Here is a 24,852-nt window from a genome sequence, read left to right as displayed (position 1 = left end):
CTACATGCGTCTGGTTTTGAAATGACATATAATTTCTTAAAACATGACCAAAAAGCCAGATTGAATTATCCTTACAAATACCGCAGACTAATACCATTCCGGGGGAAAATTTTATCAAAATTAGTATGCCACCGTCTAAGCAAAATTCTTTATCCAAACTACATGTACTGCCTTTTTCGTAAATACATGTATTTGGATCCGTCCTCGCATGAAAATGTAAGGACAGTTTTCAGTTATCCCTCTGAATATTTTTGTTCCTAGGATTTATCTTATAGGTTTTTCCTTCCTAGATAAACTTCAGATTGCTATTTATGCGTCTAACATTTGTAGACACCAGTAAACGACCGGTGCATAGAAATGATTTGTAGTTTGATGATTATTGTTAATTCAAACCAACTCAATCAGCATAATTATTGGTTTTGTTTATTGGCACAGATAAAATGGATTACAACTTGATATTTTAGGAACAACTGAGAAAGGGCTAAGTCTTTGCATTTGAATCCCAAACGGGGTATTGAACTATTTACCTTGGCCTTTATAAAAATCAGACAGAAGGTGAAAGTCAAAAACCAATCGAATTTACCATTAGGTTGTGTATATGAAATTGGCACTCTGCAAGAGTTATCGTTTTTTATTTTGTTTTTAGTGGAGATGAATGCGTGAGTTTTTTTTAAAAAACACAATTTATGTGAATACGGAAATTGCTACTTTAGGAAATAAAACATGCAGATCATAAAAGCATCTTTTTCTACACCTTGAATCATCTCTACCATAGACAGTGTCTGGATTTTATAAGGAGTAGTACTTAAAGATAAGTCTCCCACGATACCTCCCGCTTATGTACCCTGGTCAAAAGGGGATATTAAGCCGCATCCGGAAAATTATCCCGTCTTATTAGAGTTTTTGTGTTAAAATCATAATAAATTATTATTTTATTCAGTTCTGGACATGCAAACAAATTTATCTCGAACCTGTGATGAAGATCATTACTATCATTGTAATATAAGGAAACTTTACCTGTCATCTTTCAGGTGATGGCACGAGAAGTTGTCGTAGTGAAATGGGAATTAAGTTCAAATAAGGTCTGTTGCTAAACACAAAGCATGTCGCGAAAAAGACCTCGGCGAATATCCCACTTTGAGAAAAACTCTCGCTTAAGAATTTTCGAAGGTTGCGACCTATTCTTCCAGTGCCACCACTTAGACACCGTTATTTGTTATACAACAACAACAACAACAAACACACAACGACAACAGTAAACGGAAAGATAAAAGTTAAAATCAAAGTTTTAATGAAAATAAAAACACAATGTCAATTTAAATAAAACAATAGAAATAACAAAACAAAAACAGTAGATTAACACTTTTGGTCCATGGTGCTAAATTACACTTTTTGCTTGCGAAAGCAGGAGAAGGTTCGGTATAAAAATCTGCAAATTCTGGATCTTCGTCTCATTTTCTTGTCTGGAAAAACAAATACACACGTAAAACACATTTCAAACACACGAAAATACGAAAATGAAATTTCATGTTGACGACTATGTGGTATCGTTTTATAAAATTCGAAATTTCCCTTTTTATTTACCACTCAGAACACTAATCCAATGAACTAATTCGTGTTAATGGTTTTGATTTTGTTTTTTTACGTCTTTTCTTTTTGTTTGGTTGGTTGATTTTTGGTTGTTTCTCTCTTTTTTTTGCTGTTTTTTTTTCATATTTTTTTGTATGTACAAATATATCGTGTTTTTTGTGTACCAACTGATTATTTTTTTAAATTTTTCATAAACATTTTGTCTTTCTACTCGATGAAGCAGCTTTACTGGCACTTCTCATTTTTTTGTTTTTTATTTCATGGTTGGAAAGATTCTGAGAAATTCTTACCATGATCTTTATTGAGTTTGTCTCTTTTTCCAAATATTTCATCATCTGATACGATATCTTTTTCACTTTGGATCAATTCAAATTGCTTCTGCAAGATAAACAAAAACATTGTATAAATAATCGATCTTTACATGTGAAGATCTATACAACACATCCAAATTAACCACAGCCTTTTCATGTACATTATCGGTGGTTCCAGATAGCAACATAGAAACATTTCATAGTGTCGACTCGCTAAATCTGAGACATATGCTGTCGTTTCTTTATAACGTATAGCATTGCTATCACAGTTATTCATAATGTGAAAGAAAAGTCAAAACTTGATCCTGACCGACTGTAAATTGTACCAAGTAATAACATACATGTAATGTGTCATTCTTACCATTTTTAACGTCTGACTAAAAGCATTAACAGAATTCAAGAACTTTGTTCTTACTTTTAATTGCATTGCCATTCTGCTTGGCATTTCTTCCTTTGCATAACTGGTAGTGTATCTTGCATCCTTTGGATCTGAAAGAGTAACCAAGGAACCAAGGTTATAGTGGTAATCAAATGAAGAGAAAAAAAAAAAAAACTTTTTGAAAAATCCGAAATATGCATTGTACAACTAAAGTGATATTTATTTATTCATTTATTCATTTATTTATACATTTATCAGGTTCGGACCTTTTGTGAACGATTTTAATGTATAGACTCAACGAAGCTGCAGAAAAAAAAAAACAAATCGTGAAGGTTCCCGTTAAGACAAAAAAGAAGGCTGTCAATGTTTGTCACCAATAGTGCCACGTGAAAGAAGTAGCAAGACCCACCTCTATATATCCATCTCAGAACATTTTTCTCATGATGGTTTTCCTCCTTGTTGATCAAGATTACATTGGGATAAAGTCCGTATCTGTTACGATTGTTCCCGTCCATTTGAGTTTTGATGGTAGGCGCCTTAGCTTGTCTGCCTCCATTTTGATCGTGGCTGGTATCAGTGCGAATAAAGCAATATTCATTGTTCCTTACTAGATCTCTGGTTATGTCGGTATTACACAGATTAATCGAATCAAGTGATTCTGTCCAGGCCGGGAACACTTCGTCATCTTTTAACCATTTCCCATATAGTTTTGTCTCAAAGGCCCTCCAAAACTTACTGTCGATTTCGTCCTCTGCCAAGGAAACGATGTCAGTAACGAATGAAGTAATGTGTATATCTTCTAATGATCTTTCACTGTGGCCTGAAATTTGGAAGAGAAAAGTCAGAGTGCTTACGAAGAAATAAGTTAAATTGTTTACGGTTTTTTACTTCAACAAATTTTCGTTCAACCTCATTTCAAAATGCGAAAATAGCTTGAAGAGGCAAGGTTATATTCTTTCCTTTTTACGTGTTTTATCAAGTTTCAAGTGGTTATAATACTTACAAGATACATCCTTAGAATTCTGTTCCTTTTCAAAATTAACTTCAGCAATATTTCCATTGTCTTCAATGTCTGTATTAATCTCAATTTCGTCTGAAAAGAAAGAAAATAAAAACAATAAAAACAATCCCCAATAGAAATAATGTAAAAAAATTAACTTTTGCTCTCTAAACCACAACATGCTCTTAAGCAACACAAGACTCGGAAAAGGGGCAAAAGTTATTGATCAGAGTGAGCAAGAACTAGTTAATCAAAACAAAATGCTAAAACGTTTTACAATTAAATGTATGGTGAAAATTTTGTACCGTATGCATTTTTCTCTCCATTGGATACGATGTTTGGATAGCTATTTCCTTTGTTTTCAGATCCAGAGCAGTTACCTTCATATTCAGGCATGTATGTATTTCCCTGAATCTTCACTAATTTCTTCCAAAAACCACATTCTGCATCAGAATAAGTGTCATCAACAAAACTCAGTAATAGCTTTCTCTTCTCATCCTCTATTAAACTAATTGCGTCGCTCATCTTGAAGTGTTGCGTACAGTGCAATGACTTTTCCCAACAACGGCAACGTCGACATCGTCGCTATGGTATGTCTGTTACGTCTTTTCCGTCTTCTTGCATTTCATTGGCTGATTTTTTTATTAGCTAACTAATTTACACACACATTTATTGGATCATAGTTAACTTAGTTGACGATTTATTCATTTTTTAAAATGTTACAAACAATCCAAATTGCAGGTAAATTAATTAGCACTTCTACACCACAGGCGTCTAATAAAACTGACCAATGAAATTTAAAACACACAAAAGACGTAATAAGCGAAGCATAGCGACGACGGCGACGTTGCCGTTGTTTGGGGAAAGTCATTGCACTGCACGCAACGCTTCAAGATGAGCGACGCACTTGATTCAATAGAGGCAGAGAAGAGAAGATTATTGCTTAGTCTTGTTGACAACACTGATTCTGAATCAGAATGTGTTTTCTGGAAGAAGTTGATAATGATTCAGGGGAATACATACACGCCTGAATACGAAGGTAACCGTTTTAGATGTTAAACAAAAAGACACCGCTTTCTAAAAATGGCAAATATTATATCAAATCAAAAGGAGAAAAAGACATACGATACAAAACTGACCCATATCATAAACTAGTTAAATATTGTAGCATTTTTTTGCTTTTATTTACTAGTACTTACTTTATTGTTGGTTGATTATTATAGCGCATACACTTATGATGTTCATGGGTAGATATTGTTGATAATCTATCCCCTGAAGTTAACTATTTCACTCGGGATAATCAGCCCAAATGCGTGTACATTCGTTACATTCTTGTGACGCTTACGAATAAGGATTAGAGAGTCTGGCTTGCTTATTGCCTTTTGGAAATAGGTTTATTTTCTATCGTTATTTCTATAGATAATTGCTTACTTTTTTATACTTTTTAGAAGAAATTGAGGATAACACAAACATCGAAGATAACGGAAATATTGAAGGGAACTTTAGTCCTGAGAAGAAATATGATTCCTATGATGAATCCTGTAAGTATAATGTAACGCTTGTGTTGTTAGTAGCAATTGAATTTAAAAAAAAAAACTCATACAGAATTTAAGATTTTGCATCTCCATGCCATTTCTAACATTCTGAAATGAGGTTTAATGAAAAGTGGCAACCCAAAGCAGTGGCAACCCAAAGCACTTTAACCTTAAATATCTATTCCATATTTCAGGCCAAAATGAAAGATCATTAGAAGATATACACATTACCTCATTCGTTACTGACATCATTGCCTTGGCAGAGGACGAAATCGACAGTGAGTTTTGGAGGGCATATGAGACAAAACTGTATGGGAAATGGTTAAAAGATAACGAGGTGTTCCCGGCCTGGACAGAATCACTTGATTCGATTAACTGGTGTAATACCGACATAACCAGAGATCATATAAGAAACAGTGAGTATTTCTTTTCGCACGGATGGTTATATAGAGGTGGGACCTACAACCTTTTTCGAGTTTCGTTCCGACGTCTGACAAATAAAAAAAACCCACACACGCAAATAAGACTTCATCTCCGTGCTATTTTTAACATTCTGAAATGAAGTCTAATGAAAATTGGCAATCCAACTTATTTTTACGAAAGCACTTGAACTTTTTCTCTTCCAAATTTCAGGCCACAATGAAAGATTATCAGAAGATATAAAAACTACTTCATTCGTTGCTGACATCATTGCCTTGGCAGAGGACGAAATCGACAGTGAGTTTTGGAGGGCATATGAGAAAAAACTGTATGGGAAATGGTTAAAAGATGACGAGGTGTTCCCGGCCAGGACAGAATCACTTGATTCAGTTAACCTGTGTAATACCGATATAACCAGAGATCCCATAAGAAACAGTGAGTATTTCTTTTTATCACAGATGGTTATATAGATGTGGGTCCTTCATTTTTTTCGAGTTTCGTTCCGAAGTCTGACAAATAAACAAAAATCTTATTGAACATTATTAAATATTTCAGATTAAAAGTTAAGTGATGTTTTTGCTTCAGTCCATTCATATAAAATATATATTCCGGTATGTATAAAATACATTTTAGAAATAGAATTTGTTTTTTTAAAAGGTTTGATATCAACTTATGGGCTGTATAAAAAGTATATCTATAGTAATTTCTAATATGAAATATGTTATGCGGGCATAGACATTAAAGAAACTTTTTGTCTTCTTGCAGACCAGTTGGATGTCAGATGTGTCAGTTTTGAACAAGATGAAACCAGAATGGCAAAAGCATTGAAAGTAAGGATTCTAGAATTGACACAAAAAGTAACTCAATTCTAAAATCTTAACCGTTTTATGTTCTGATGAACCGAAAACGTTCACAAAACACCCGAATCAGGCGTGGATTTCTGAATGTACGTTTGAGCTCTAACGACACAATGCAAACATATATATCAAAACCATTTTATTTGATTCCCAGTCATTACTTTCTATGCACATACATGTACATATATCTATATTTATTAATGAACATGTTTCGCATGGTCTATAAAGCCAACTGAGACTCTATTGAACGCCAGCACTTGTCTCTGACGAATTGTACTTCTGCAGATATGTCAAGTTAGACCAACACTTTTTCTATTTTTATTTACTTTTCAGAAACAATTCGAATGTGCCCAAAAAGAAGCATATGTTTCATACGATAAATTGTTGGAAAACAGAGACAAACTTATTAGGAAACACAGTAAGTGTTCTTTGAAGCATCCTTTTATTCACTAAACTATTAAGGAGGAATCGAGACTGTAATCAGTATTTTGAAATAAAACCTCGGAACCAATGACACAAAGTGTATCGTCGCCATTTTAAAACTTTTCCTGTATAGCAGTGTATTTATAAACTTGCAGTCATGAAAGAGTTAATTTAGATATGCGGAGGAGATAGGCATTGGATAGGACAACACGACTCATGTGTACAAAAAAAAAACCAAACAAACAAACAAAATATAAAAACGAACTAAAACACCACCCCCTAAAAAAGAAACATCTACATGATTTAACAAGCAAGGTTATATTGAATAAAAACTGTACATATTTAGAATGTTAGTTTCGTTTTTTTTAATTCACATATTATTTCTGTTTTAGATAAGAAAATGCAGAAGAAATCAACAAAAACAAGAATTAGCAGATTTTTTACCCGGGTATTCTCCTGTTTTCGTAGACAAAAACATGTAGACGCATAAACTTCATCAATCACGGAAGTGTATACCTATTCAGTTTGTTTTGTTATTCTGTTGGTTTTTTATGATTTGACTTATATTCTATTCGTGTTTTCAGCGTCATTAAACATTTCTTTCTCACATTTTTTTTTATTCTCTACTTAAAAAAAAAGACTGATTTCTAATTATTTGTGTTTTTTCTTCATTAAACTCACGGTGTTTTCTCATCATTTTTTCGTTAAGGTTTTGTTATTACTCTCTTTTTTTTTTTTGTTTTTTATGAATTTATATTTATTTTGTTTTCATCATGAAACTATAGATGTTTTTTCATTATTATTTTTAGTTTATATTTTGTTTTATCATTGCTGTATTTTGTATTCATCTTTATTAAACTCTTGTTATTTTTTATTAATATTTTGTTTTATCACTGTTATTTTGTATTCATCTTCATTAAACTCTTGTTGTTTCATTACTTGTTTGTTACTTTTTTGTTGTGTTTTGTCTTCACGTGCACATTGAATTGTAATAACATAAGAATTTCAAACAGGGAAAGGACAAAGACAAAAAATAAAATTTCTTCATAATAGAAAGGCAAACATCTTCATATGTATATAGACACTGCCCCAAGTTGGAATAATATATATAAGCTTGACGGATAAATGGACATAGAGTTGAGCCATTACTAGACCTGCTTCCACATTTGGTGAGGATGGTAAAAAAGTTGGGATACACATGCAAGTATCATGTGTGAAATTTTCACACTGAGCCCCATATGATAACAGGCTGTATAGCTACTATCTTGTCTGTTAGTTCCTTCCCAGATAATTTTAGACAACTCCCTTTTTTTTTTATATTAGACCCTTTTTCTCAGCTTCAATGAAACAGAACCAGCAATATTTGACACAGTACTTAGTAATGTTGTCTTGATGTCTTTTCTGGAGAAACAACATTAAAAGACAATCAGAATCATAACAAAGGAACTTTTTTTCTCAAATGCACAATAGACAGCTGAAATATAAAAAAAAAATCATACCTGAAATAAAAAGTTGATTTTTCGGGTGTGGCCTCACTTTGCCCCCCCCCCCTACTGAAAATGGTAAAAGCTGTTTAAAATCTATTAAATATTCTTTAATAAAATTTTAAGTTATTGCATGAGAACAATGAAATAAACAATGACGCCAATGCTGATGACGACATACCATTTATATGACCACATTTTGCTTTTTTCATATAACAACTGAAAGTGTAATAACCCATACTTGAACTACAAATTAACAAAAAATATTGGATGGTAAATCTATTTTATTACATAAACAATAGTGAGATTGAACAAAAAAACACATTCTCTAAGGCAATGTATTAAACTGAGTTCTGGTTTAATATACCTTAAAGCTACAGATATCAAACAGTGGACAACTGTGCTGATACTTCCCATGATAAATTCATAGTAAACTGGTGGGTTTTTAACATTCATGTTTTTATTTTTGTTAAAAGTTTGCCTAACTCTTACAAAGACATGGTAAATAATATATTAAATACCCTGCTCAGGTAGAGTAAAAAAGAACAAATTTACCTTACCAGTTTAGTAGTTACTACTAGGTAAAAATAAAAAAAAAATCCCCAATTTTAAACAACTAAAATATCTTACTGTTCCTTTTATGAGGAAAAATTCATAACTTAAAGCATTGTAATGAAAAATGGTTTGACCACTAAAAATTCATTTATGAGATAAAATAATTTCTAATCGTAAGTGTAAATACATCCTATCACTTCACATCTAACAAAACTAACATTTAATTTTCCCAGTTAATTCATAAGCTTACACATTAAATGCATTTACAAAATCGGACTTGTAAGTACAGCTCCAAGTTAGCATCAGGCAAAAGTAGACAGTAAGTTACTCATACATATCACTTTCACAACATTTTCCCTGGAAATCTTTCTGAATGCTAAATAAGATTGAATGAATGTTTGTGGTTTAAAGTCTTATACTGTGAAAGTACTATTATTCATGGGGTGTACCAATTTTTGTGGGTTTTGTGGATAGATCAAACCATGAAAATTGGTACCCCACAAAAAGAAGATTCCCAAGGCTGGGTGTAAACATAACCAAATTCAAGAATCCACGAAAATTGGTACATTGTATACACAATTAAGGTAATTTCACAGTAACAGATAAAAAAAAAAAAAAATCCTACCAAAATTTAATAATTTTCACTATTTACCCAGAAAATACAGAGTAACTGTAATTTTGAAGTCAAGGCCGAAAATATCACAGTCAGATATATAATATTCAAGGTTATGGGACAAACTGATACAATACAACTTCTGATTTAATCAAATACATGGATAAATCATCCCTGCCTTATTCTTAGATTGAACAATACTTACCAAGTGTCTTCATAAAAAGTCAGCTTAAAGTCAAAATATCACTGTTGACATGATATGCAGAGTAAGAGAAACATTTCATATACCTTTAAACTGTTACTACTTTTTGCAGATTACTCACCAAAAAAAAAAAAAAAACAACAAAAAAAAAAAAAAGATAAAATACTAAACATTCAATATTACTAGTGGTCTGGCCTACTGTAAAGAGAAATACAAAAACAATGTAACTAGCACTGATGAATTAGACAACGATTATCTCGCTTTCATAACGGAGATCACTAATGTTGACAAACATAAAAGTATTAAGAAAATTTACACCAATAAAATATTACTTCAGGCATTTAAAAAGAGGTTACCACATAAAAACAATTATATTTACAATATACATGTATACTCTTTTACAACTTCATAACTTCCAATCTCATCACAATACATAATTACACAAAATAAAGGAGAGGGGACAACCACATCAATTTTTTGCCTCAACCTTATATACATAACATGAGACTGCCAAAATATTCAGCATTTATCAAGTTTATGATCTGTACATGTTGTAGTGTGGATTCAATGTCATTTTTTAACAATTTTTTTTTTACATTAAGTGTATCCATATTGATTCTCTCTAAAAGCAAATCAAATTAAGCCACACTGCCCTAGTTTCAGAACTGTCCAACTGACATAAAATTAGATTGGAATTATCCTTTATAAGCATTTATTTTATTTCATTCAATTAAAGTAATATGAAACAACATACATTTTTTTTTAGAATTACAGCTAGTTGAAATAGACCAGTTCCAATTTCAATAAAAATTCGGGTAGGCCAGTGCGTAATTTAAATAGCTCTCTAGGTAGAAATCTGCCCTACAATATACAAATGTGTCCTACTTAACTACCACAGAACACCTGTGTGATCTTTTGGACACTGTCTTTTATATTTGAATAGCTGTCGGTTATGATGGTGGATGGCAAATCTAAAGGTGAAGGCCATCATAATTGACAGCTATTGAAAGTTAAAAGACAGTGTCCAAACCATGTCAAAGGTGTTATGTGGTCATTAAGTAGGACTCAATGGTATAATGTAGGGCAGACTTCTACTTAAGACATCTATTTAAATTACTCACTAGCCTAGCTAGATTTGTAGTGAAATTGGAACTGGTCCACTTCAGCAAACTGTAAAATACTTTAGTATTGATTTCTTCATCGCATTGTAAAAATGTCAAGTGTGAAAACATTTTATATTTTCCGATACAATATGCTTTAGCAATCATGACTTCACTTACTGTTAATTATCTCATGTCTTTATAAACAAATACAAGAGAAAAAAAAAGACACAAAAACAGTTAACTCGTTTCAAATTACTTTAAGAATATTTTTTTTTAGTTTGCTTTTCTTTCATTATGCCATAACATAAGTAATTGTCACTGATCAGTTTAAAACAGGTGTATGCATTAACATCACATCACATACATAAATATTTAAGAAAAAGAAAATTAATCAAAAGCTTCCAAAAATCATGAAATATTGTTAGTAGGGCAAATCATTTCAGGCCATACAAAAAGTGACCTTTATAATGATTGTTATTTGATAATTATTAGTATTTCAAACAAAATCACAATGATAAATTCCATGATAACTGGCAAACTTTTTAAGTTAATAATCCAATCAAGTCACATATCTATTATAAGGATACAGGTATAATTCATTAATAACCTAACCTGACCCAAGAAGCCAGAATTAAATATTTTACACTGTTAATAATGTACATAGCTGGCCTTACAAATGAGTTGGGTTAAATATTAGTGAAAAACTCTTCAATACAGCTAAATGAAGATTGTGAAAAAAAAAAATGTCATTGTAAATGACCATATACAAATACACCCAAGTTAATTATAGTTCTTATATCTGGAAGGCAAAAAGTCACTTCTGTGCCAAGTCAACAAAAAATTCCATATTAAATACAAAATCATTTCTATAGGTGGTGCAAACAGCAGCTTACTGCCTTACTTATGGTAGGGCTCATGTTTATACAGAATACCTCAACAAAAATGACAAATTTGACTACAAACAGTATAATTTTATGCACTGGTTGTCTGTGATTTACGGTAGTATAGTACACTTGGTAAATACTTCTCCATCTGTTTACGGAAATGTGCCTCTACATCTCTCATACAGTCTAATATTTCACTACCCTCCTGTAAAAAAATAATATATTCAAATATTATGGTAAAAGGAACGCAACTGCTAAACATACATGTAAATACACTAGGACCATCAATAATGTATACTGTATTCATTCACAAAATTTTTTACTTGAGAATCTGTTGAGTGGTCAAATTTACTACTCATCTGAATATTGCATATCCATTTATTAAAGAACCTTTAGCATGTCAGCACTCACATGTAAAAAAATACATCTAATTTCCAATCAAGAATTAATTGTTTATACAGTGTATTTAAATGTGGAATGAACCTGCAGTTTACAGGATTTGTTTGTGTCTTTTTTTACACATAGTTTCAATCTCATGCAATTGAAACTGTTTTTGCCATACAATACCTGTATTGATAAAGGCCAAATCTTGGAAATGGGAAATAACTCTGCAAACAGGAGAGAATTTCACCATTTTGCTTTTTACTTACAGGATTGTAGGTTTCGCAATTATTGAATATCAATTTTACATCTTCTAGACATTCCTCTACCGAGCCATACACCAAACACTGGAGACGATCTTTTACAATCTGGAAATCTAAAGGATGCTTGATTATCTCATAGTAATCTGGTACCTGAAAAATACAAGAGAAGAAAAAATGGGATAAAAAATAATTTTTACAGGTATTGAACAATTCAGAAATACAATGCTTGAAAATTGACTATTTCTTCATCTGGCATCTGTTTTAACCAAAAATTTCTGCTTAATATGCAGCCAGCGTTTTTTTCTACTAACATAAGCACAGATCAGCGACCATATAAATAGTACCATTGAGATACAATATCAATCATATCTAACTGTATTACCTAAAACAAAGATTGTGTTTCTACTTCAATTCAATGTTGCACACAGTAAATTCACTTTTCTTTTGAACAGTAGAACTTTTGGAAGGAACTTATTTTTCAAACTGAATAGGAAACAGAACAGTTTACCATAAGAACACTGACTAAAAAGTCCTTAGTGGTCTCTCTAATCAGTTGGAAAATAAACAGAGCTGATAACAAAAAATGTCTGTTTCAATTACCCAACTGACCTTATTATTGGCTCACTTGATTGATTATAGTGACAGTGAAAGTATAAGGAAAATTCCAAATCACTCACACAAAAATAAGTAAAATAATAAAATATAATAAAATAAATAAAAAAATTTCCTTCTGCAGACTTGCAAGCATCTTAAATGAAATGAACAAATTAAAGTAGACATTGACCCTAACAGGACAAATACCCATCCTCACAAACACACACACACACACACAATTTGCTGCCATTTCTAACACACCCAACTCCAAACAGAGATCAGTATTATTTTTGTCGACAACACAATAACAGATAATGACCCCAAATTGACTGCTTAATTTTGTCTGACACAATCCTTTTTTACACCTGATCCCTTGGGCCAAGTCCTGTAGTCTGATCTTTCTTTGTCTTATTTAAAAATTTCAGAAAAATGTTTAAGTTTTAACAGTTATCATATCTACAATTTTGTTTCTTAATTCCTTAAAATATGCACATCCTAATATGGTATTATTTTAAAACCCCATTAAGTTTCATAACAATCCTGCATGTCATTTAGGAAGAGATGTGGACAACACATGAGACCAATCTTTGTTGAAAAATGCCTAAGTTTAACAGCTGTCATTTTTACAATTTTTGTCTTAACATAAATTCCTGAATTTATGCACATACCCATGTGGTTATATAACATCCCATGGTAATGTTGTTACCATAAACAGATAAATGTATACATTTTCATATAACTTTATATAACATATATAAATATTACCTCCTTTTTGTTGACAGGATTGAGGAATGGCCAACAGGATTTATGCTTCATGATGTTAGCTATCAACTGCTCACATATCTGTAAACAATAACCTCACATGTTCTACTGTTTATTTATTTTTCATATAAAAAAAGTTCTTGTAACTTTTTGGTTGAAAAAAATAAGGAATTCTTGTAGCCTTAAGTTTATCATGTTTTACTTGTACATTTGGTTCCTGTAACTTACATGGCTACTATGTTCTATATTGTTTGAAGTTGAAATAGCAACTGTTGAATTTCTTTTACTTTTTTTCAGTGTGATATGCATCATTAAAGATCATTGAGTGGTTGACTAGTTCATATATTAGAGTAAAGACATTCTGGCTTATAAAATAATGGACAATGACTTGTCACTTAGACTGCCTCTTAAGATATGCACTTATGTTGCTTTGAATTTTAGATCTTTATTATCCCACCTACCTACCAAAAGTAAACAACATTAAACTTAGATATTTTTACATTTGGCCTGACTTACTGATAAATCAGATGGGGCTCTACGAGAAACAGGTTTCTTATCCTCAATAACAGGACTGGTTTTAGCTGAGGTAGAGCCTCTCTTTGACTTCTGATTTATTGACCTTCTTGCACTTTTTGCAGCAGGCTGCTCATTCTCTGAGTCAGTTTCATTTCTTTTCCTCCTTGAGGAAGAACCACGCTTACGCTTTCTAGACACAGGTTCTTCTCCTGAGTAACTTTCCTCAGAATCTGAAACGTCCTTATAAGATTTTCTAGTCTGATTTGACCTTCGTGTCCTTGTATCATTGTCTGATTCTGAAATGTCATATTGAATTTTGGTCCCACGACCTCTTCCCTCACGAGTTCTTGTCTTAGGATCATCACTTTCTGCTTCTGATTCTTCCGAAGATTCAGTCTGCCTTTTCCTTGCAAGCCTTCCTCGTCTACTCCTCGAAGGCAGCGCTTCCTCTTCTGAATCAGAACTGTCTTTGTATTTTGTCACTTGTTTTCCTACCCGTCTCTTTTTCGGAGCTTCATCTTCCGAACTTCCTTCATCGGACTCCTCAGTTGTCAATTCTTTATACCTCTTTTTCTTTGGTGCCACTGATTAAAGGTACATATACATGTATTTTAGACATATGTAAGCAACAGGTCATACATGATGATAGCAATTTAGTGAGTAAATTTGAAAAAAAAAAAAGAACATATTATGTTACAGTGAAATCTGAGATTATTGTGGGCCATTATTGTTGGGTATATGTAATTTTAACTGAGGGTGATTTGAATTCGTGCAGATTTGTGAAAGTCTTGCAATAATTATGTTTAACATTCCAAAATGCAATTTTTAATTGTTGCAAACTTAAGTAAAGCAAATTCTTAGCAATAATATAAACTTTGCAATAATTTCTGAATTTACTGGATCTGGTGCTAGAACTGACTGTAGCCTGATTGTGTTCACTTCAACTATGGATCTTAGTTACAGTAAATGTTAATTGTGTATTTTCTTAAAATATTCATGTGCTTTAAAATCATGATCTTTTGTACTTCAACATTAGGCGCACAACGCTAAAAATTAAATCTACTAAATGAGTTTAAAATAAATCAAAGAGTTTTAACAAGATACCACTAATGGCCAATGAAAAAGGTTAGAGCAGGTTTGTCCAATATGAACAAATAAGTCAAAGGTCAATCTAAAAACAACTTCATATTTCTCAGCTTACATCTCAATGTCAGAGATGGTTTTACGAGGTCAACAAACCCGAAATTGGCAAAATCAGAAGTAAATATACAGTAAAAAAAGAGTCCAGATTTGAAATAGTGGAAATCTGCTAAAAAATGGAAGAAAATCATCCCTTCACTATGAACTTACATGATTTAGTTTTTGCTGCATTAATTTTCTGGCTTCTCCATCGAGTTGATCTCTTTATTCCCAACCTGCACTCATTACAAGACCATTTACCCCTATAAAAAAATAGTGAGATAGTTTCAGCAATGTCCTATATATATAGATCTTCCGTTAAAACATAAAAAGGTCATGTGTATGCAGTTAGAAAGTGATTGTTTGAATTTTTAACACAGACACATATCATGTGTTATAGGAATTTCCCCATATTCCTGATAACACTACGTAACTACATTATCAATAAAGTTAAATGCAGGGTTTGTCTGGATATTTTAGGAAATGCCTAAATAATATAATTTAAGTACAAATAGTTTTGTCCCTCATAAGCAAAGCCTAAATTTCTATTATATGAAGTAAAGAGAAGGTGCAGTTGTGAGGTATTAAAACATAACACCCTCAATCTAGATTATCTCCCTTTGCAGGCATAAAAATATCTGTATTAAAACCAATGAGCAATTTTAATAAATTGGGTCTCACAAACCACTATTAACATCTCCATTCCTTTAAATGTTAAAAAACTAAAAAGTTTCACTGTGAATTTCCAGGACAAATGACACTTTAAAACCAACAACTATTGAAAGCTTGGAAAATAAGGGTTTCAAAATCAGTATACTAATGGTATGATAATTGTAGAAGTTTTTCACAAAATTAACTTGAATAAAAAATACTAAAAATTCACATTTTTATCTTTTCTACTAACTGACACCTTGGAAGCAAATTACTTACAAATGTAAACAATATTCAAACACTAAATTACAAATATGATTTATAAGTACACATTCCCAGCTTTATCTTTACACACAAATTATGCACTTATAATGCAAATAAAAAGGTTCTACATAGAGGGGTGGCCAGGGGTGGACCCAAAAGTAGTTAGTGTGACTTTGCTAAGTTGAATTATCTTCCTTGGCAGACATCAGACAATCATTGACTTCTTTCATACATATTTACATTCCCAAAAATTTTCTCATGTAATTCTATAAAAGCTGATTAGTAGGAATTACACTTTCAAGACAGGTGCACACGCAAATGGAAGGACATACAGAACAAGAGGCTCTAAGGAGCCTGAATCACTCATCTGGTTGAATTCTGCCTTTCGAGGGCAAAAAATTAAACAAGAAGTTGTCCAACAATTTTTACTCACGAAAACTTCGATAGGACTTAATATAAGGATCATCTTCAAGTCTAAATCTATCATAGTTTTCAAGACACTGGCTGAAAGCTGTAAAAAAAAAAACCTGTCATTTTCCCTTGTCAAGGGCAAGAACTCTTATAAGAAAGCGTCTGACAAATTTTATGCCTGAAGACTTTTGTAGTCCTAAAAATAAGGATCATTTGAGCTATTGAAAGAATTTGGCTAAACCTAACTGTTTTGGAGATATATGTGAAAAACTACTGTCTGACCCCAATGCTCTATTATTAGTAACAGCAGCCATGTCTTTTGACAGATCATAAAACCCCACTTCAATTCTATGCAGGATACCCCAAGGAACACTTATACCAAGTTTTTGTTTTAATTGGTAAAATAGTGTCAGAGGAGAAGATTTTTGAAAGAAATAACAAAAAATAGCAAAAAACGTTGAAAAAGGGCAATAACTCCAACATGGCTTAATAGATTAAAATGAAAATTTGACTGCGGATAGATCTCATCATGCTGAACACTTTTACACCGTGTCAGAATTGGCTAAACCTAACCGTTTTGGAGATATATGCGAAAAACTACTGTCTGATCCCTATGTTCTATTTTCAATAATGGCGGCCATGTTTTTCAACAGATCAAAAGTCCCCACATCAGTTCAATGCAAGATACCCCAAGGAACATTCATACCAGATTACAATTGGACAAGTAGTTTCAGAGGAGAAGAGTTTTGAAAAATTGTTGACGACGACGACGACGGACGCCAGGTAATGGCAATAGCTCACATAGCCTTCAACCAGGTGAGCTAAAAACTGGATGATTTCTACATGTAAATACTCCTCAAACTACATTTTGTATCTCAAGAAAGGTATAAAAAATGTTACGTCTAATTTTTTTTTTATTGGTAATACCTCGGTTCTCGCCTGAGAGGAGGATCATGACAATCTAAGTGATATGCTGAGGGACATTCAGAACAGTATATTAGACCCTCATCTCCTCCACATTCTAAACAATTCTCCACATGTGCAACATCGTCGTCCTCTCCCTGAAAAATAGAAGGAAAAAACTAACATTCAAGTAAAATTGTGATAAAATTTAATAGTAACTGCAAGGGTTCATCACAATCCATGACATATAGAGACATAAAAAAAAACCTCCAATCATATCTCCAACTGAAAGGAAAAAAATTAGAATTTTCAGTACCCTTTCTTTTTTTACACATAAGCAATTTTGGGTTTGCAATCATACTAAAGAAAACATTTTGTTATTATAAGATACCTCAGAATCAGGCATGTCTTTGGACTTTCTCCTCAGATCTTTAGGCTATAAAAAAAAAAGAAACACATTTTAGCATTTACCCTTTACAGAACACATGTAGGTATAACTTGGAAGTATCAATGTTGGACAATAACAGCAATATTTGCCAATAAAACAAGGACTTCATCACAAAGTCGAATCTAGACTGTGCAATAGCACTAACAATGGATTGTAAGACAAGGTCATTGCTCATTGTGCATATCATTTATGATTTACAAAAGTATCTCAGTATTCGTATTATCAAACAAATGAAATACAACCGTCCAAAATCTGATAGCACTAACACAGGACAGAAACAGCTTAGTGAACTTACCACACATGCAGCACAGAACCAGTCATCCTCAGGTACCTCTAACAATGCCGGTCGTAAACAGAACATGTGGAAAGGCTGATTACATTCATCGCATAGTAATAGTTTGGACTCATCAGACTTCTTGCGACAGATTTTACATTTCTAAAAAATAAATTCAAAGATTACTGAGGAGTCAGATCAACAAAAAAGTTTAAGTACATTTGTCCTTTTTTAAGTTTTTCGAGTATGTAATACCGACTAAAAACTCAATTTGAGACTTCTGTCATGTACTTTGATATTGTTATGAAGCCCTTGGATAATCAAAGGCTTATAGTATTAACTTTTACGGCTTGGAAATCTGAACATTTTGAGAAAAATGTGTCATTAAGAATGAAAACTTCCAAATAAAGTTTCTGAGTTCAATTCTATTTTAGTCTACCTCATTCCAACTTACCACATTCTCTGCAGACTTTTCCCACTTGATACAGGAATCTAACATCCCTAACAGTACATGAAGCCTTGACACTGTGGGACAATTCTTCACTGCCTCCTTCCAGTTTGTAATACCTTCACAGATTTGAGGGTCCTCCTCTGAAAATGTAGAAACTTACATCTTAAGTAACTAATAAAGATGTACATGCAATACTTAAAATGTTAAATATGTCAATGCTCATCTGTTTATTTCAGTTTGAATAAAGTACACTATCTTGATTTCCTTCTAGTCTATCTTTTAATTTCACCCCAGCTGCTGAATCACCATGGCAACATCAATGTCAAACGATATTCATATAAGTTCATGTATGTTCATGGTTGCAGTGGATTCAACGAATTCTTGATATCTTTAATTTTTTTAGTTGCTTCTAGTTTTTGTTATGTTTTATTCTAATTTTGCATAATTTTGAAAATAATTTTGCTATCAGATACTGCTGCCTTCAACTGGAGGTAACTCCTGAGAAACAACATTTTGAACTTCCATATTTCTCCATTAAAACCATACTATTGATAAAGACCAATTATTTTTAATGCTCAAGCTACAAATATAGCTTAAAACAGCACACAGAAATTTAAATACCAACATTTTGCATTCATGGATGTTGGTTCAATTTCAGGACTCACAATCTGTCACATGTATTCCATAATGAGAAGACTTATTTGCGTTGATTTATTCTGGATAGGTTTTTCTTTCTGAAGTAAAAGCATAAAAAAAAAATCACTCGAGAAAATAAATGGTTCACATTTAATACCTTTAGAATCATCAAGATCCTCTTCTCCTTCTTCAGGCTCTGCTTTCACCTCTGCGTACTTGGATTTTCTCTTTTTGTTGGCCATTATTCCTTGCAAAAATTTCTCCAGAATACTTTCTTGTGATTCTATAAGTAACTGACCCTATAATGTAAACATTATTCACAATTTAAAAGTTCAAATTTTTATTTCTATCTCCACTACACCACATTTCAAGCACAAGATTAATATTTTTAATGTGCTTGAGAATCCCCCATATCTTCACTCCTCACACAATCAAAACTGCAAACAAATTAACAAATGACTGCATCAGAGATGATTTTGCGAGGTCAACAAAGTGGAAATTGGCAAAATCGGAAGTAAATATTAAGTAAAAAAAGAAGCGTAATGGAAAAATTCTGGATTTGAAATAGCCAAAAGTTGCTAAAAAAAAAAAAAAAAAAAAAAAAACGGAAGAAAACCATCCCAAATGCATATAATAAAAATAGATATGGTAATATGTCAAAGAGACAACAACCCCACTGTATGTAATACTAACCACATCATAGACCTAAAAACATGTACATATTAATGTATGTCAAATTAGCCTGTTTCCTTTTTCCCCCATGCCCAGCATAATCCTGTATATAGTCCTCTTACTTATCAAACAGAGGTACACAAAATATAGAAGATTTCACCACAGATCCATTCTCATTTAGAATATTTGTGATAATTCATTATTTGAAATTACCATATCAGAAATTTCTGTAGCAGTTTCTAGCCTAGCATCCCAAGTGTCAAAATCTGGGACACCACCAAGTCCACCATTCTTTAAACGGATCTCTGTCTCTAACAGTTCCTGCAATAAAAGATGCTTAATTATTACTTTGTTGATAAAACTTTTGTGTACATTACACGTAAGTATAAACATACTTTGAATGCGCTGACACAGGAAAGTCATAAAGCAAACATGTGACTGTAAAGCTTCCTTTGAAAACCTTGTAAAGCTAAATCCTGGATCATAAGGAAACCTATTATATTCTTCAGTATGGTAAAACTTATCAAAATTAAACCCTGAATGAGAGCCATAGTGAGCATGAATAATATAAAATATCAAATTCATATTGGCAAGCAAGACTAAAAAGTGTGAACAAATAGATTTGTTGACTAATGGACAGATAGAATGTAAACCTAAATTCCCCTTTAAAAGAGGATTTATTAAAGCTGGAATGGTCCATCACATTCTACAAGATATTCCCAGATTGTAAATATAGATCATGACCTATTTACTTATTAGGGCCGGCATATTCCCTGTCAAATAACTTAAAAATTCTGCCAAGTGACCATATCTACCTTTCTAAATGCCTTGACTACATCCTGTTCTTCCTCTTCTTCAGCTTCTGTCTTAGGTTTACCACTTAATGATAAAATATCATTATAGGATTACTCATGTTTTAATTTAGACATGTTTAATGTAAATATAAATATTACACAATAGAAATTTTAATTTTAAAAGTAATTTCACACATGTGAAGACATCCGCTTTTGCATCTGTCTTTCATGGAAATTTGTTGAACTTATACACTAAAGGTAACACAAGGAGCCATACTTTTTATTAGGATCTTTCAAAGCCTTTGTCAGGTCATCATATTTCTTCTTAATTTCAAAACTCAGCTGACTTTCTCTGTAACCTTGAGGATGAAGCTGTTTTAACAAATTGTCGATCTCTTCAACAGTGTTGTATGAAAACCATAAATTCTGGCCCATATGTGGCACTCTGCAGAAAAAGAAGAGAGATTTGACTAATACACAAAACACAATTTTTAAGTTTAAAATAATATATAATCTTCTTATCATATCAATAAAATGCCAGGAATTTCAAGATGTTAAATACTTACTATAAGGAGGTAGACCTAGGGTAAGGGACATAACTCATGAAATCAGTAATGTTTGTATCATATTCAATTTCACAAGAGCCTCTCAAGCTTTCGTTTGAAACAGAATAAAATGAATCCAAGTTAATTAGATGCTTTCATAAGATTGATGTAAAATGCTGAATACAAATGTTCCCATGATTTCTAAGAGTTGTGTCCCTAACTCAGGTCTACCTCCTTAAAACCATACTTTTTTATACATTAAGTTGTGTGGAACATGACTTTGCTTATTTCACATGAATTAATTTACTTGCTTTAAACATACCATAAACAAATCAGAGGCATATTTTTTCAGATGTTTTCAAAACATATAAATAACATATGTTGTAATTTTTACTGTGTATTATACTTTTAAAAGTAATCAGTACAAGTGTGTAGTTGTGTGTAGTTTCATAGACCAATGGACCAATTCATAAATTCAACTTCCCTCCAGGTAAACAATGTTGCGTTGTCGCAGCATCCTCATAAAAAACATCTGACCAATGAGGAATGTCATGAACAATAGCAATCCTAGAATGCAATACAGAATCGGTCCATTCTTTTTTTATATTAACAACTGAGATGTGGTGTGGAGTAATCACCCTGCACTCATCCTTAACAACATAACAATATCTACTTTATATTATAAAAACCAATTCTAGACCTTTCATTTGTAAAAGTCCAAAACCACTCAATAGTACACTTACGTTTTCTCAATATGATTATTTTTAGTCTTGTCGTCACTGGCGCCCTCCTGATCATCATCAGACGAGTTATCTGAATCAGAGTCAGAATCTTGCTCTTTCTTACAACAATATTCAATTTCTCCTGTTACCCAACCTGAAAAATTAGCAATACGTTAATAAGAAATATCTAAAAAAAAAAGACTGATGTTTCAATACAAGTTAGTTATTTTTCAGATATTTCACCCTTAAATTTGATGTGCTTCAGCAAACATTTTATGTTTTATCTTTTCTCTACAGACTGGAATAAAACTTGTAAGAAACTTAAAACTATGATACAAGAGTTTCAACTTTCACTAAATGTATTTTTCTTTAAATTTTTTAATATGAAATTCAAATTCAAATATGTTTTGTTAGACCACCTTTCACAAGTTCAAAATAATAAAATAAGAAAATCAATGAACCACTTGCAAATTTAATACATCATAAATTATTAATCATCATACCTTTCTCAACATAGAGGCCAGGTGTAGCTTTTGAGAAGACCCAGTACCTGTCATGGTGTCTATCAGTTCCAATAGGAGCTACCCGTAATACATTCTTAGCGGCACCAATACCTTCCTAGAAAAGTGTAAATCTAAGTGTGAAAATCAAAGCTCACTTGGTCATACCCCATGCTCCTCTCCCTCAAAACCAATTTAGGAAACACAAACAGCCATTTGGATTCATAAACAAAATAGGAGGTTCATAATAACAGTATGTGATATACATGGTGTGAAAGCTTCATTTAACTCTAATAAGCAGTTTGAGAGGAGTTGCAGATTAGATGCTTGTAGCAGGGTCATAAAATGAATAGACAACATGATTATTTTACCAAGGTTGCTGGTGTTTCTTACTAGTTTTATTCATTTGTCTTATACTACTGTCTGAACACAACTACATTATAATAGGTTTGAAAATATTGTGAACTTTAGGCAAAGATGTATAAAAATAGGAGAAGTGGTATGATTGCCAATGAAATAGCCATCCACAAAATGCCAAGCATCCATCAATTAAACTTCAACAGGTCTATATTTGTTCTTCTAAAAATCAGAAATTCACTGTTTCTGTTTAATCAATTACATTATTTTTTTTGCAAACTACAATATACACAGAATATAGGATTGATAAAACACGATCTTTCATTACTCATTCATTTAAGAATAACCACAAATTGGTAAGACTAAGACTTGATATATCAATGCATGTACAAAAAAATCATTGTAACTAGAAAAGTATACTTACAGCAAAAGCCTTCTCCAACTCTATTTTTTCTTTCTGTTCCATATATTCTTCATATTCTCTTTGTTTCCTGAAAAAAAAGTTCATTTTTATAGGAATAAAATGCAAATGAGAAGAGAGAAAAGAGATAACATTTAGAATTCCATGTATTTAACTTGAATATAAGATAAATAACAATTTACTTATGATATGCATAAAAACAAAGGAAATAATGTCACCATTGCTAGTTCTTCAAGATACATCCATCTCATTTCAAAATATTATGTTCCATTCACAGTATGTAACTTTTGGGGGAAACCAATGTATGAGGAAATTCTAAGACGAGTGAAGATTTCATACATGTATGTGTATGACAATAGACAAAATACTTGTAATCTCTCTCGCTTTTTTAAAATGCTCTATACTTAATTGAATGACTAATTATTTTGACTACCACATATGTAAATGGTTGTACTATTGTCTTTTTGAACAAATAAAACAATTAATGTTCAAACATATTTTCTGACTGACTTTCAATTTAAATATACAATTTTTTATGGGTAACTCAGAACATTTTATGGCATTTCAATACCCCTGCATTTATTTCTCCTATTAAATATAAAATCTAAAATCTCTGTTCACAATTTTTTGCTTTTTACTCGTTTCACTTACTGCTCCCTCCTCTCTTTATCTCTCTTTTCCTTCTCTGCGGCAGCTTTCATTGCCAATAATCTACGACGTTTGACAACAGAGGCAAGGTCACCTTGGTCATCCCCACCTTCATCAGCAGAGACATCTGGTGTTGTCCCTTTGGAGCTGTCACCACCACTTCCTGCCTTGCCATAAAAGGATGTCAACAGTACATCTGAAAGTAAAACTACATGGATTAAAAAAAAAAGATAAAGTTCTTGAACTCTTATGAAAGACAGAGAAAAATTTACAAAGACAACAGTGAACTGATATTACCAAAATTGGAGATAAATACAATGTAAAAAACAAAGTATTAAATAATTGTCACAGTAAAATTCATTTTAAGAAGAAAAAAAAACAACAAACAAATCAGAAATCAGCTTAATTTGGGAAGAAACTCATCCCTGGTAACAACCTATGCTAAATTTTGATACACATTTAAGAAATCCTAGATCTTCATTAACGACTCACATAACAACCTATTAATCTACTAAGTATTTAAATATGAGACATATTTACACCATACCTTTACTACCTGCAGCTGTTTTATCTTCAGTTTTACCATCTTCTTGTTTTGCTTTCTCCTGTTGTTCTTTCTCTTTCCTCATTTTATCTTTTTTCTTCTTTAATTCTGCCAGCTTCTTCTTCCTACAAGTTAATTAATTACAGAAAGTGCTATTTTTTGGCCAACAAAATAATTCAATTTTTGTCATCTTCAATTCCTAGTAAGTTAGCCACTACCTTATTTCAAAAGATTTCGTTTTTCATCGTAACCTCCAATATATAATGAGATGTAGACAACTAAATTGATGTGAAGAAAATGGGAGTTTAGTGATCTACAACTAACATTAACATGGGGGTAAAGGCAACTATATTAAGAATTGATTTTTCATGGACACCGGGATTGCACATACTTAAGTATGAGTCATTCTAACAGCCATGCATAAGGCAATTCATTGGTTAAATACTAATATACTCAATGCATTTAATAGACCCTGCGGTGTTTGATTCCCTTGAAAGCTGTAAATAATTAGACCATTTTTGACTGGTTATAGTGTAAAATACGTTCCAAATTTTGGCTTA

The 24,852-nt window shown here is 32.2% G+C and overlaps 3 protein-coding genes across 4 annotated transcripts in view; 1 reads left to right on the top strand and 2 right to left on the bottom strand.

Moving 5' to 3' along the window:
- Positions 1–1,274: 1,274 nt before the first annotated feature.
- On the bottom strand, positions 1,275–3,837 carry LOC148610124 (uncharacterized). 2 transcript variants are annotated; one of them, XM_088541043.1, is made up of 6 exons: positions 3,661–3,837; positions 3,284–3,373; positions 2,690–3,100; positions 2,263–2,390; positions 1,881–1,968; positions 1,275–1,463 (listed from the first exon to the last, which is right to left on the bottom strand). In XM_088541043.1, exons 1-6 carry the CDS (start codon positions 3,803–3,805, stop codon positions 1,384–1,386), a joined length of 942 nt encoding a protein of 313 aa, XP_088397169.1. In that variant the 5' UTR covers positions 3,806–3,837; the 3' UTR covers positions 1,275–1,383. The 2 variants fall into 2 exon arrangements, with proteins under 2 accessions (XP_088397169.1, XP_088397170.1); XM_088541044.1 differs by having other exon boundaries at positions 2,317–2,390.
- A 309-nt stretch (positions 3,838–4,146) lies between these two features.
- Positions 4,147–7,367, top strand: LOC148610123 (uncharacterized). Its single transcript, XM_088541148.1, has 7 exons — positions 4,147–4,319; positions 4,729–4,821; positions 5,010–5,231; positions 5,449–5,670; positions 6,001–6,065; positions 6,426–6,510; positions 6,908–7,367. Exons 1-7 carry the CDS (start codon positions 4,175–4,177, stop codon positions 7,003–7,005), a joined length of 930 nt encoding a protein of 309 aa, XP_088397274.1. The 5' UTR covers positions 4,147–4,174; the 3' UTR covers positions 7,006–7,367.
- Positions 7,368–8,265: 898 nt separating this feature from the next.
- Positions 8,266–24,852, bottom strand: part of LOC148610122 (tyrosine-protein kinase BAZ1B-like) — a 29,819-nt gene continuing 13,232 nt past the window's right edge. Inside the window, exons 15-32 of the mRNA XM_088542216.1 lie at positions 24,296–24,417; positions 23,752–23,944; positions 23,104–23,170; positions 22,326–22,440; positions 21,844–21,976; positions 20,833–21,000; positions 20,577–20,640; positions 19,975–20,082; positions 19,247–19,388; positions 18,457–18,593; positions 18,024–18,164; positions 17,672–17,716; positions 17,305–17,438; positions 15,223–15,314; positions 13,873–14,456; positions 13,360–13,437; positions 12,007–12,150; positions 8,266–11,561 (exon numbers count right to left, since the gene is read on the bottom strand). Of these exons, the coding sequence (XP_088398342.1) occupies positions 11,445–11,561; positions 12,007–12,150; positions 13,360–13,437; positions 13,873–14,456; positions 15,223–15,314; positions 17,305–17,438; positions 17,672–17,716; positions 18,024–18,164; positions 18,457–18,593; positions 19,247–19,388; positions 19,975–20,082; positions 20,577–20,640; positions 20,833–21,000; positions 21,844–21,976; positions 22,326–22,440; positions 23,104–23,170; positions 23,752–23,944; positions 24,296–24,417 (2,584 nt within the window). The 3' untranslated portion in view covers positions 8,266–11,444. The remainder of the gene's footprint in view (positions 11,562–12,006; positions 12,151–13,359; positions 13,438–13,872; positions 14,457–15,222; positions 15,315–17,304; positions 17,439–17,671; positions 17,717–18,023; positions 18,165–18,456; positions 18,594–19,246; positions 19,389–19,974; positions 20,083–20,576; positions 20,641–20,832; positions 21,001–21,843; positions 21,977–22,325; positions 22,441–23,103; positions 23,171–23,751; positions 23,945–24,295; positions 24,418–24,852) is intronic.

The sequence above is a fragment of the Perna viridis genome, chromosome 8, assembly GCF_037379345.1.
Source record: "Perna viridis isolate PV_CMFRI_1.1 ecotype Kerala chromosome 8, ASM3737934v1, whole genome shotgun sequence".
NCBI lineage: Eukaryota > Metazoa > Mollusca > Bivalvia > Mytilida > Mytilidae > Perna > Perna viridis.
Note: the sequence above shows the minus strand (reverse complement) of the source record. Positions and strands in the feature narration are given on the sequence as shown.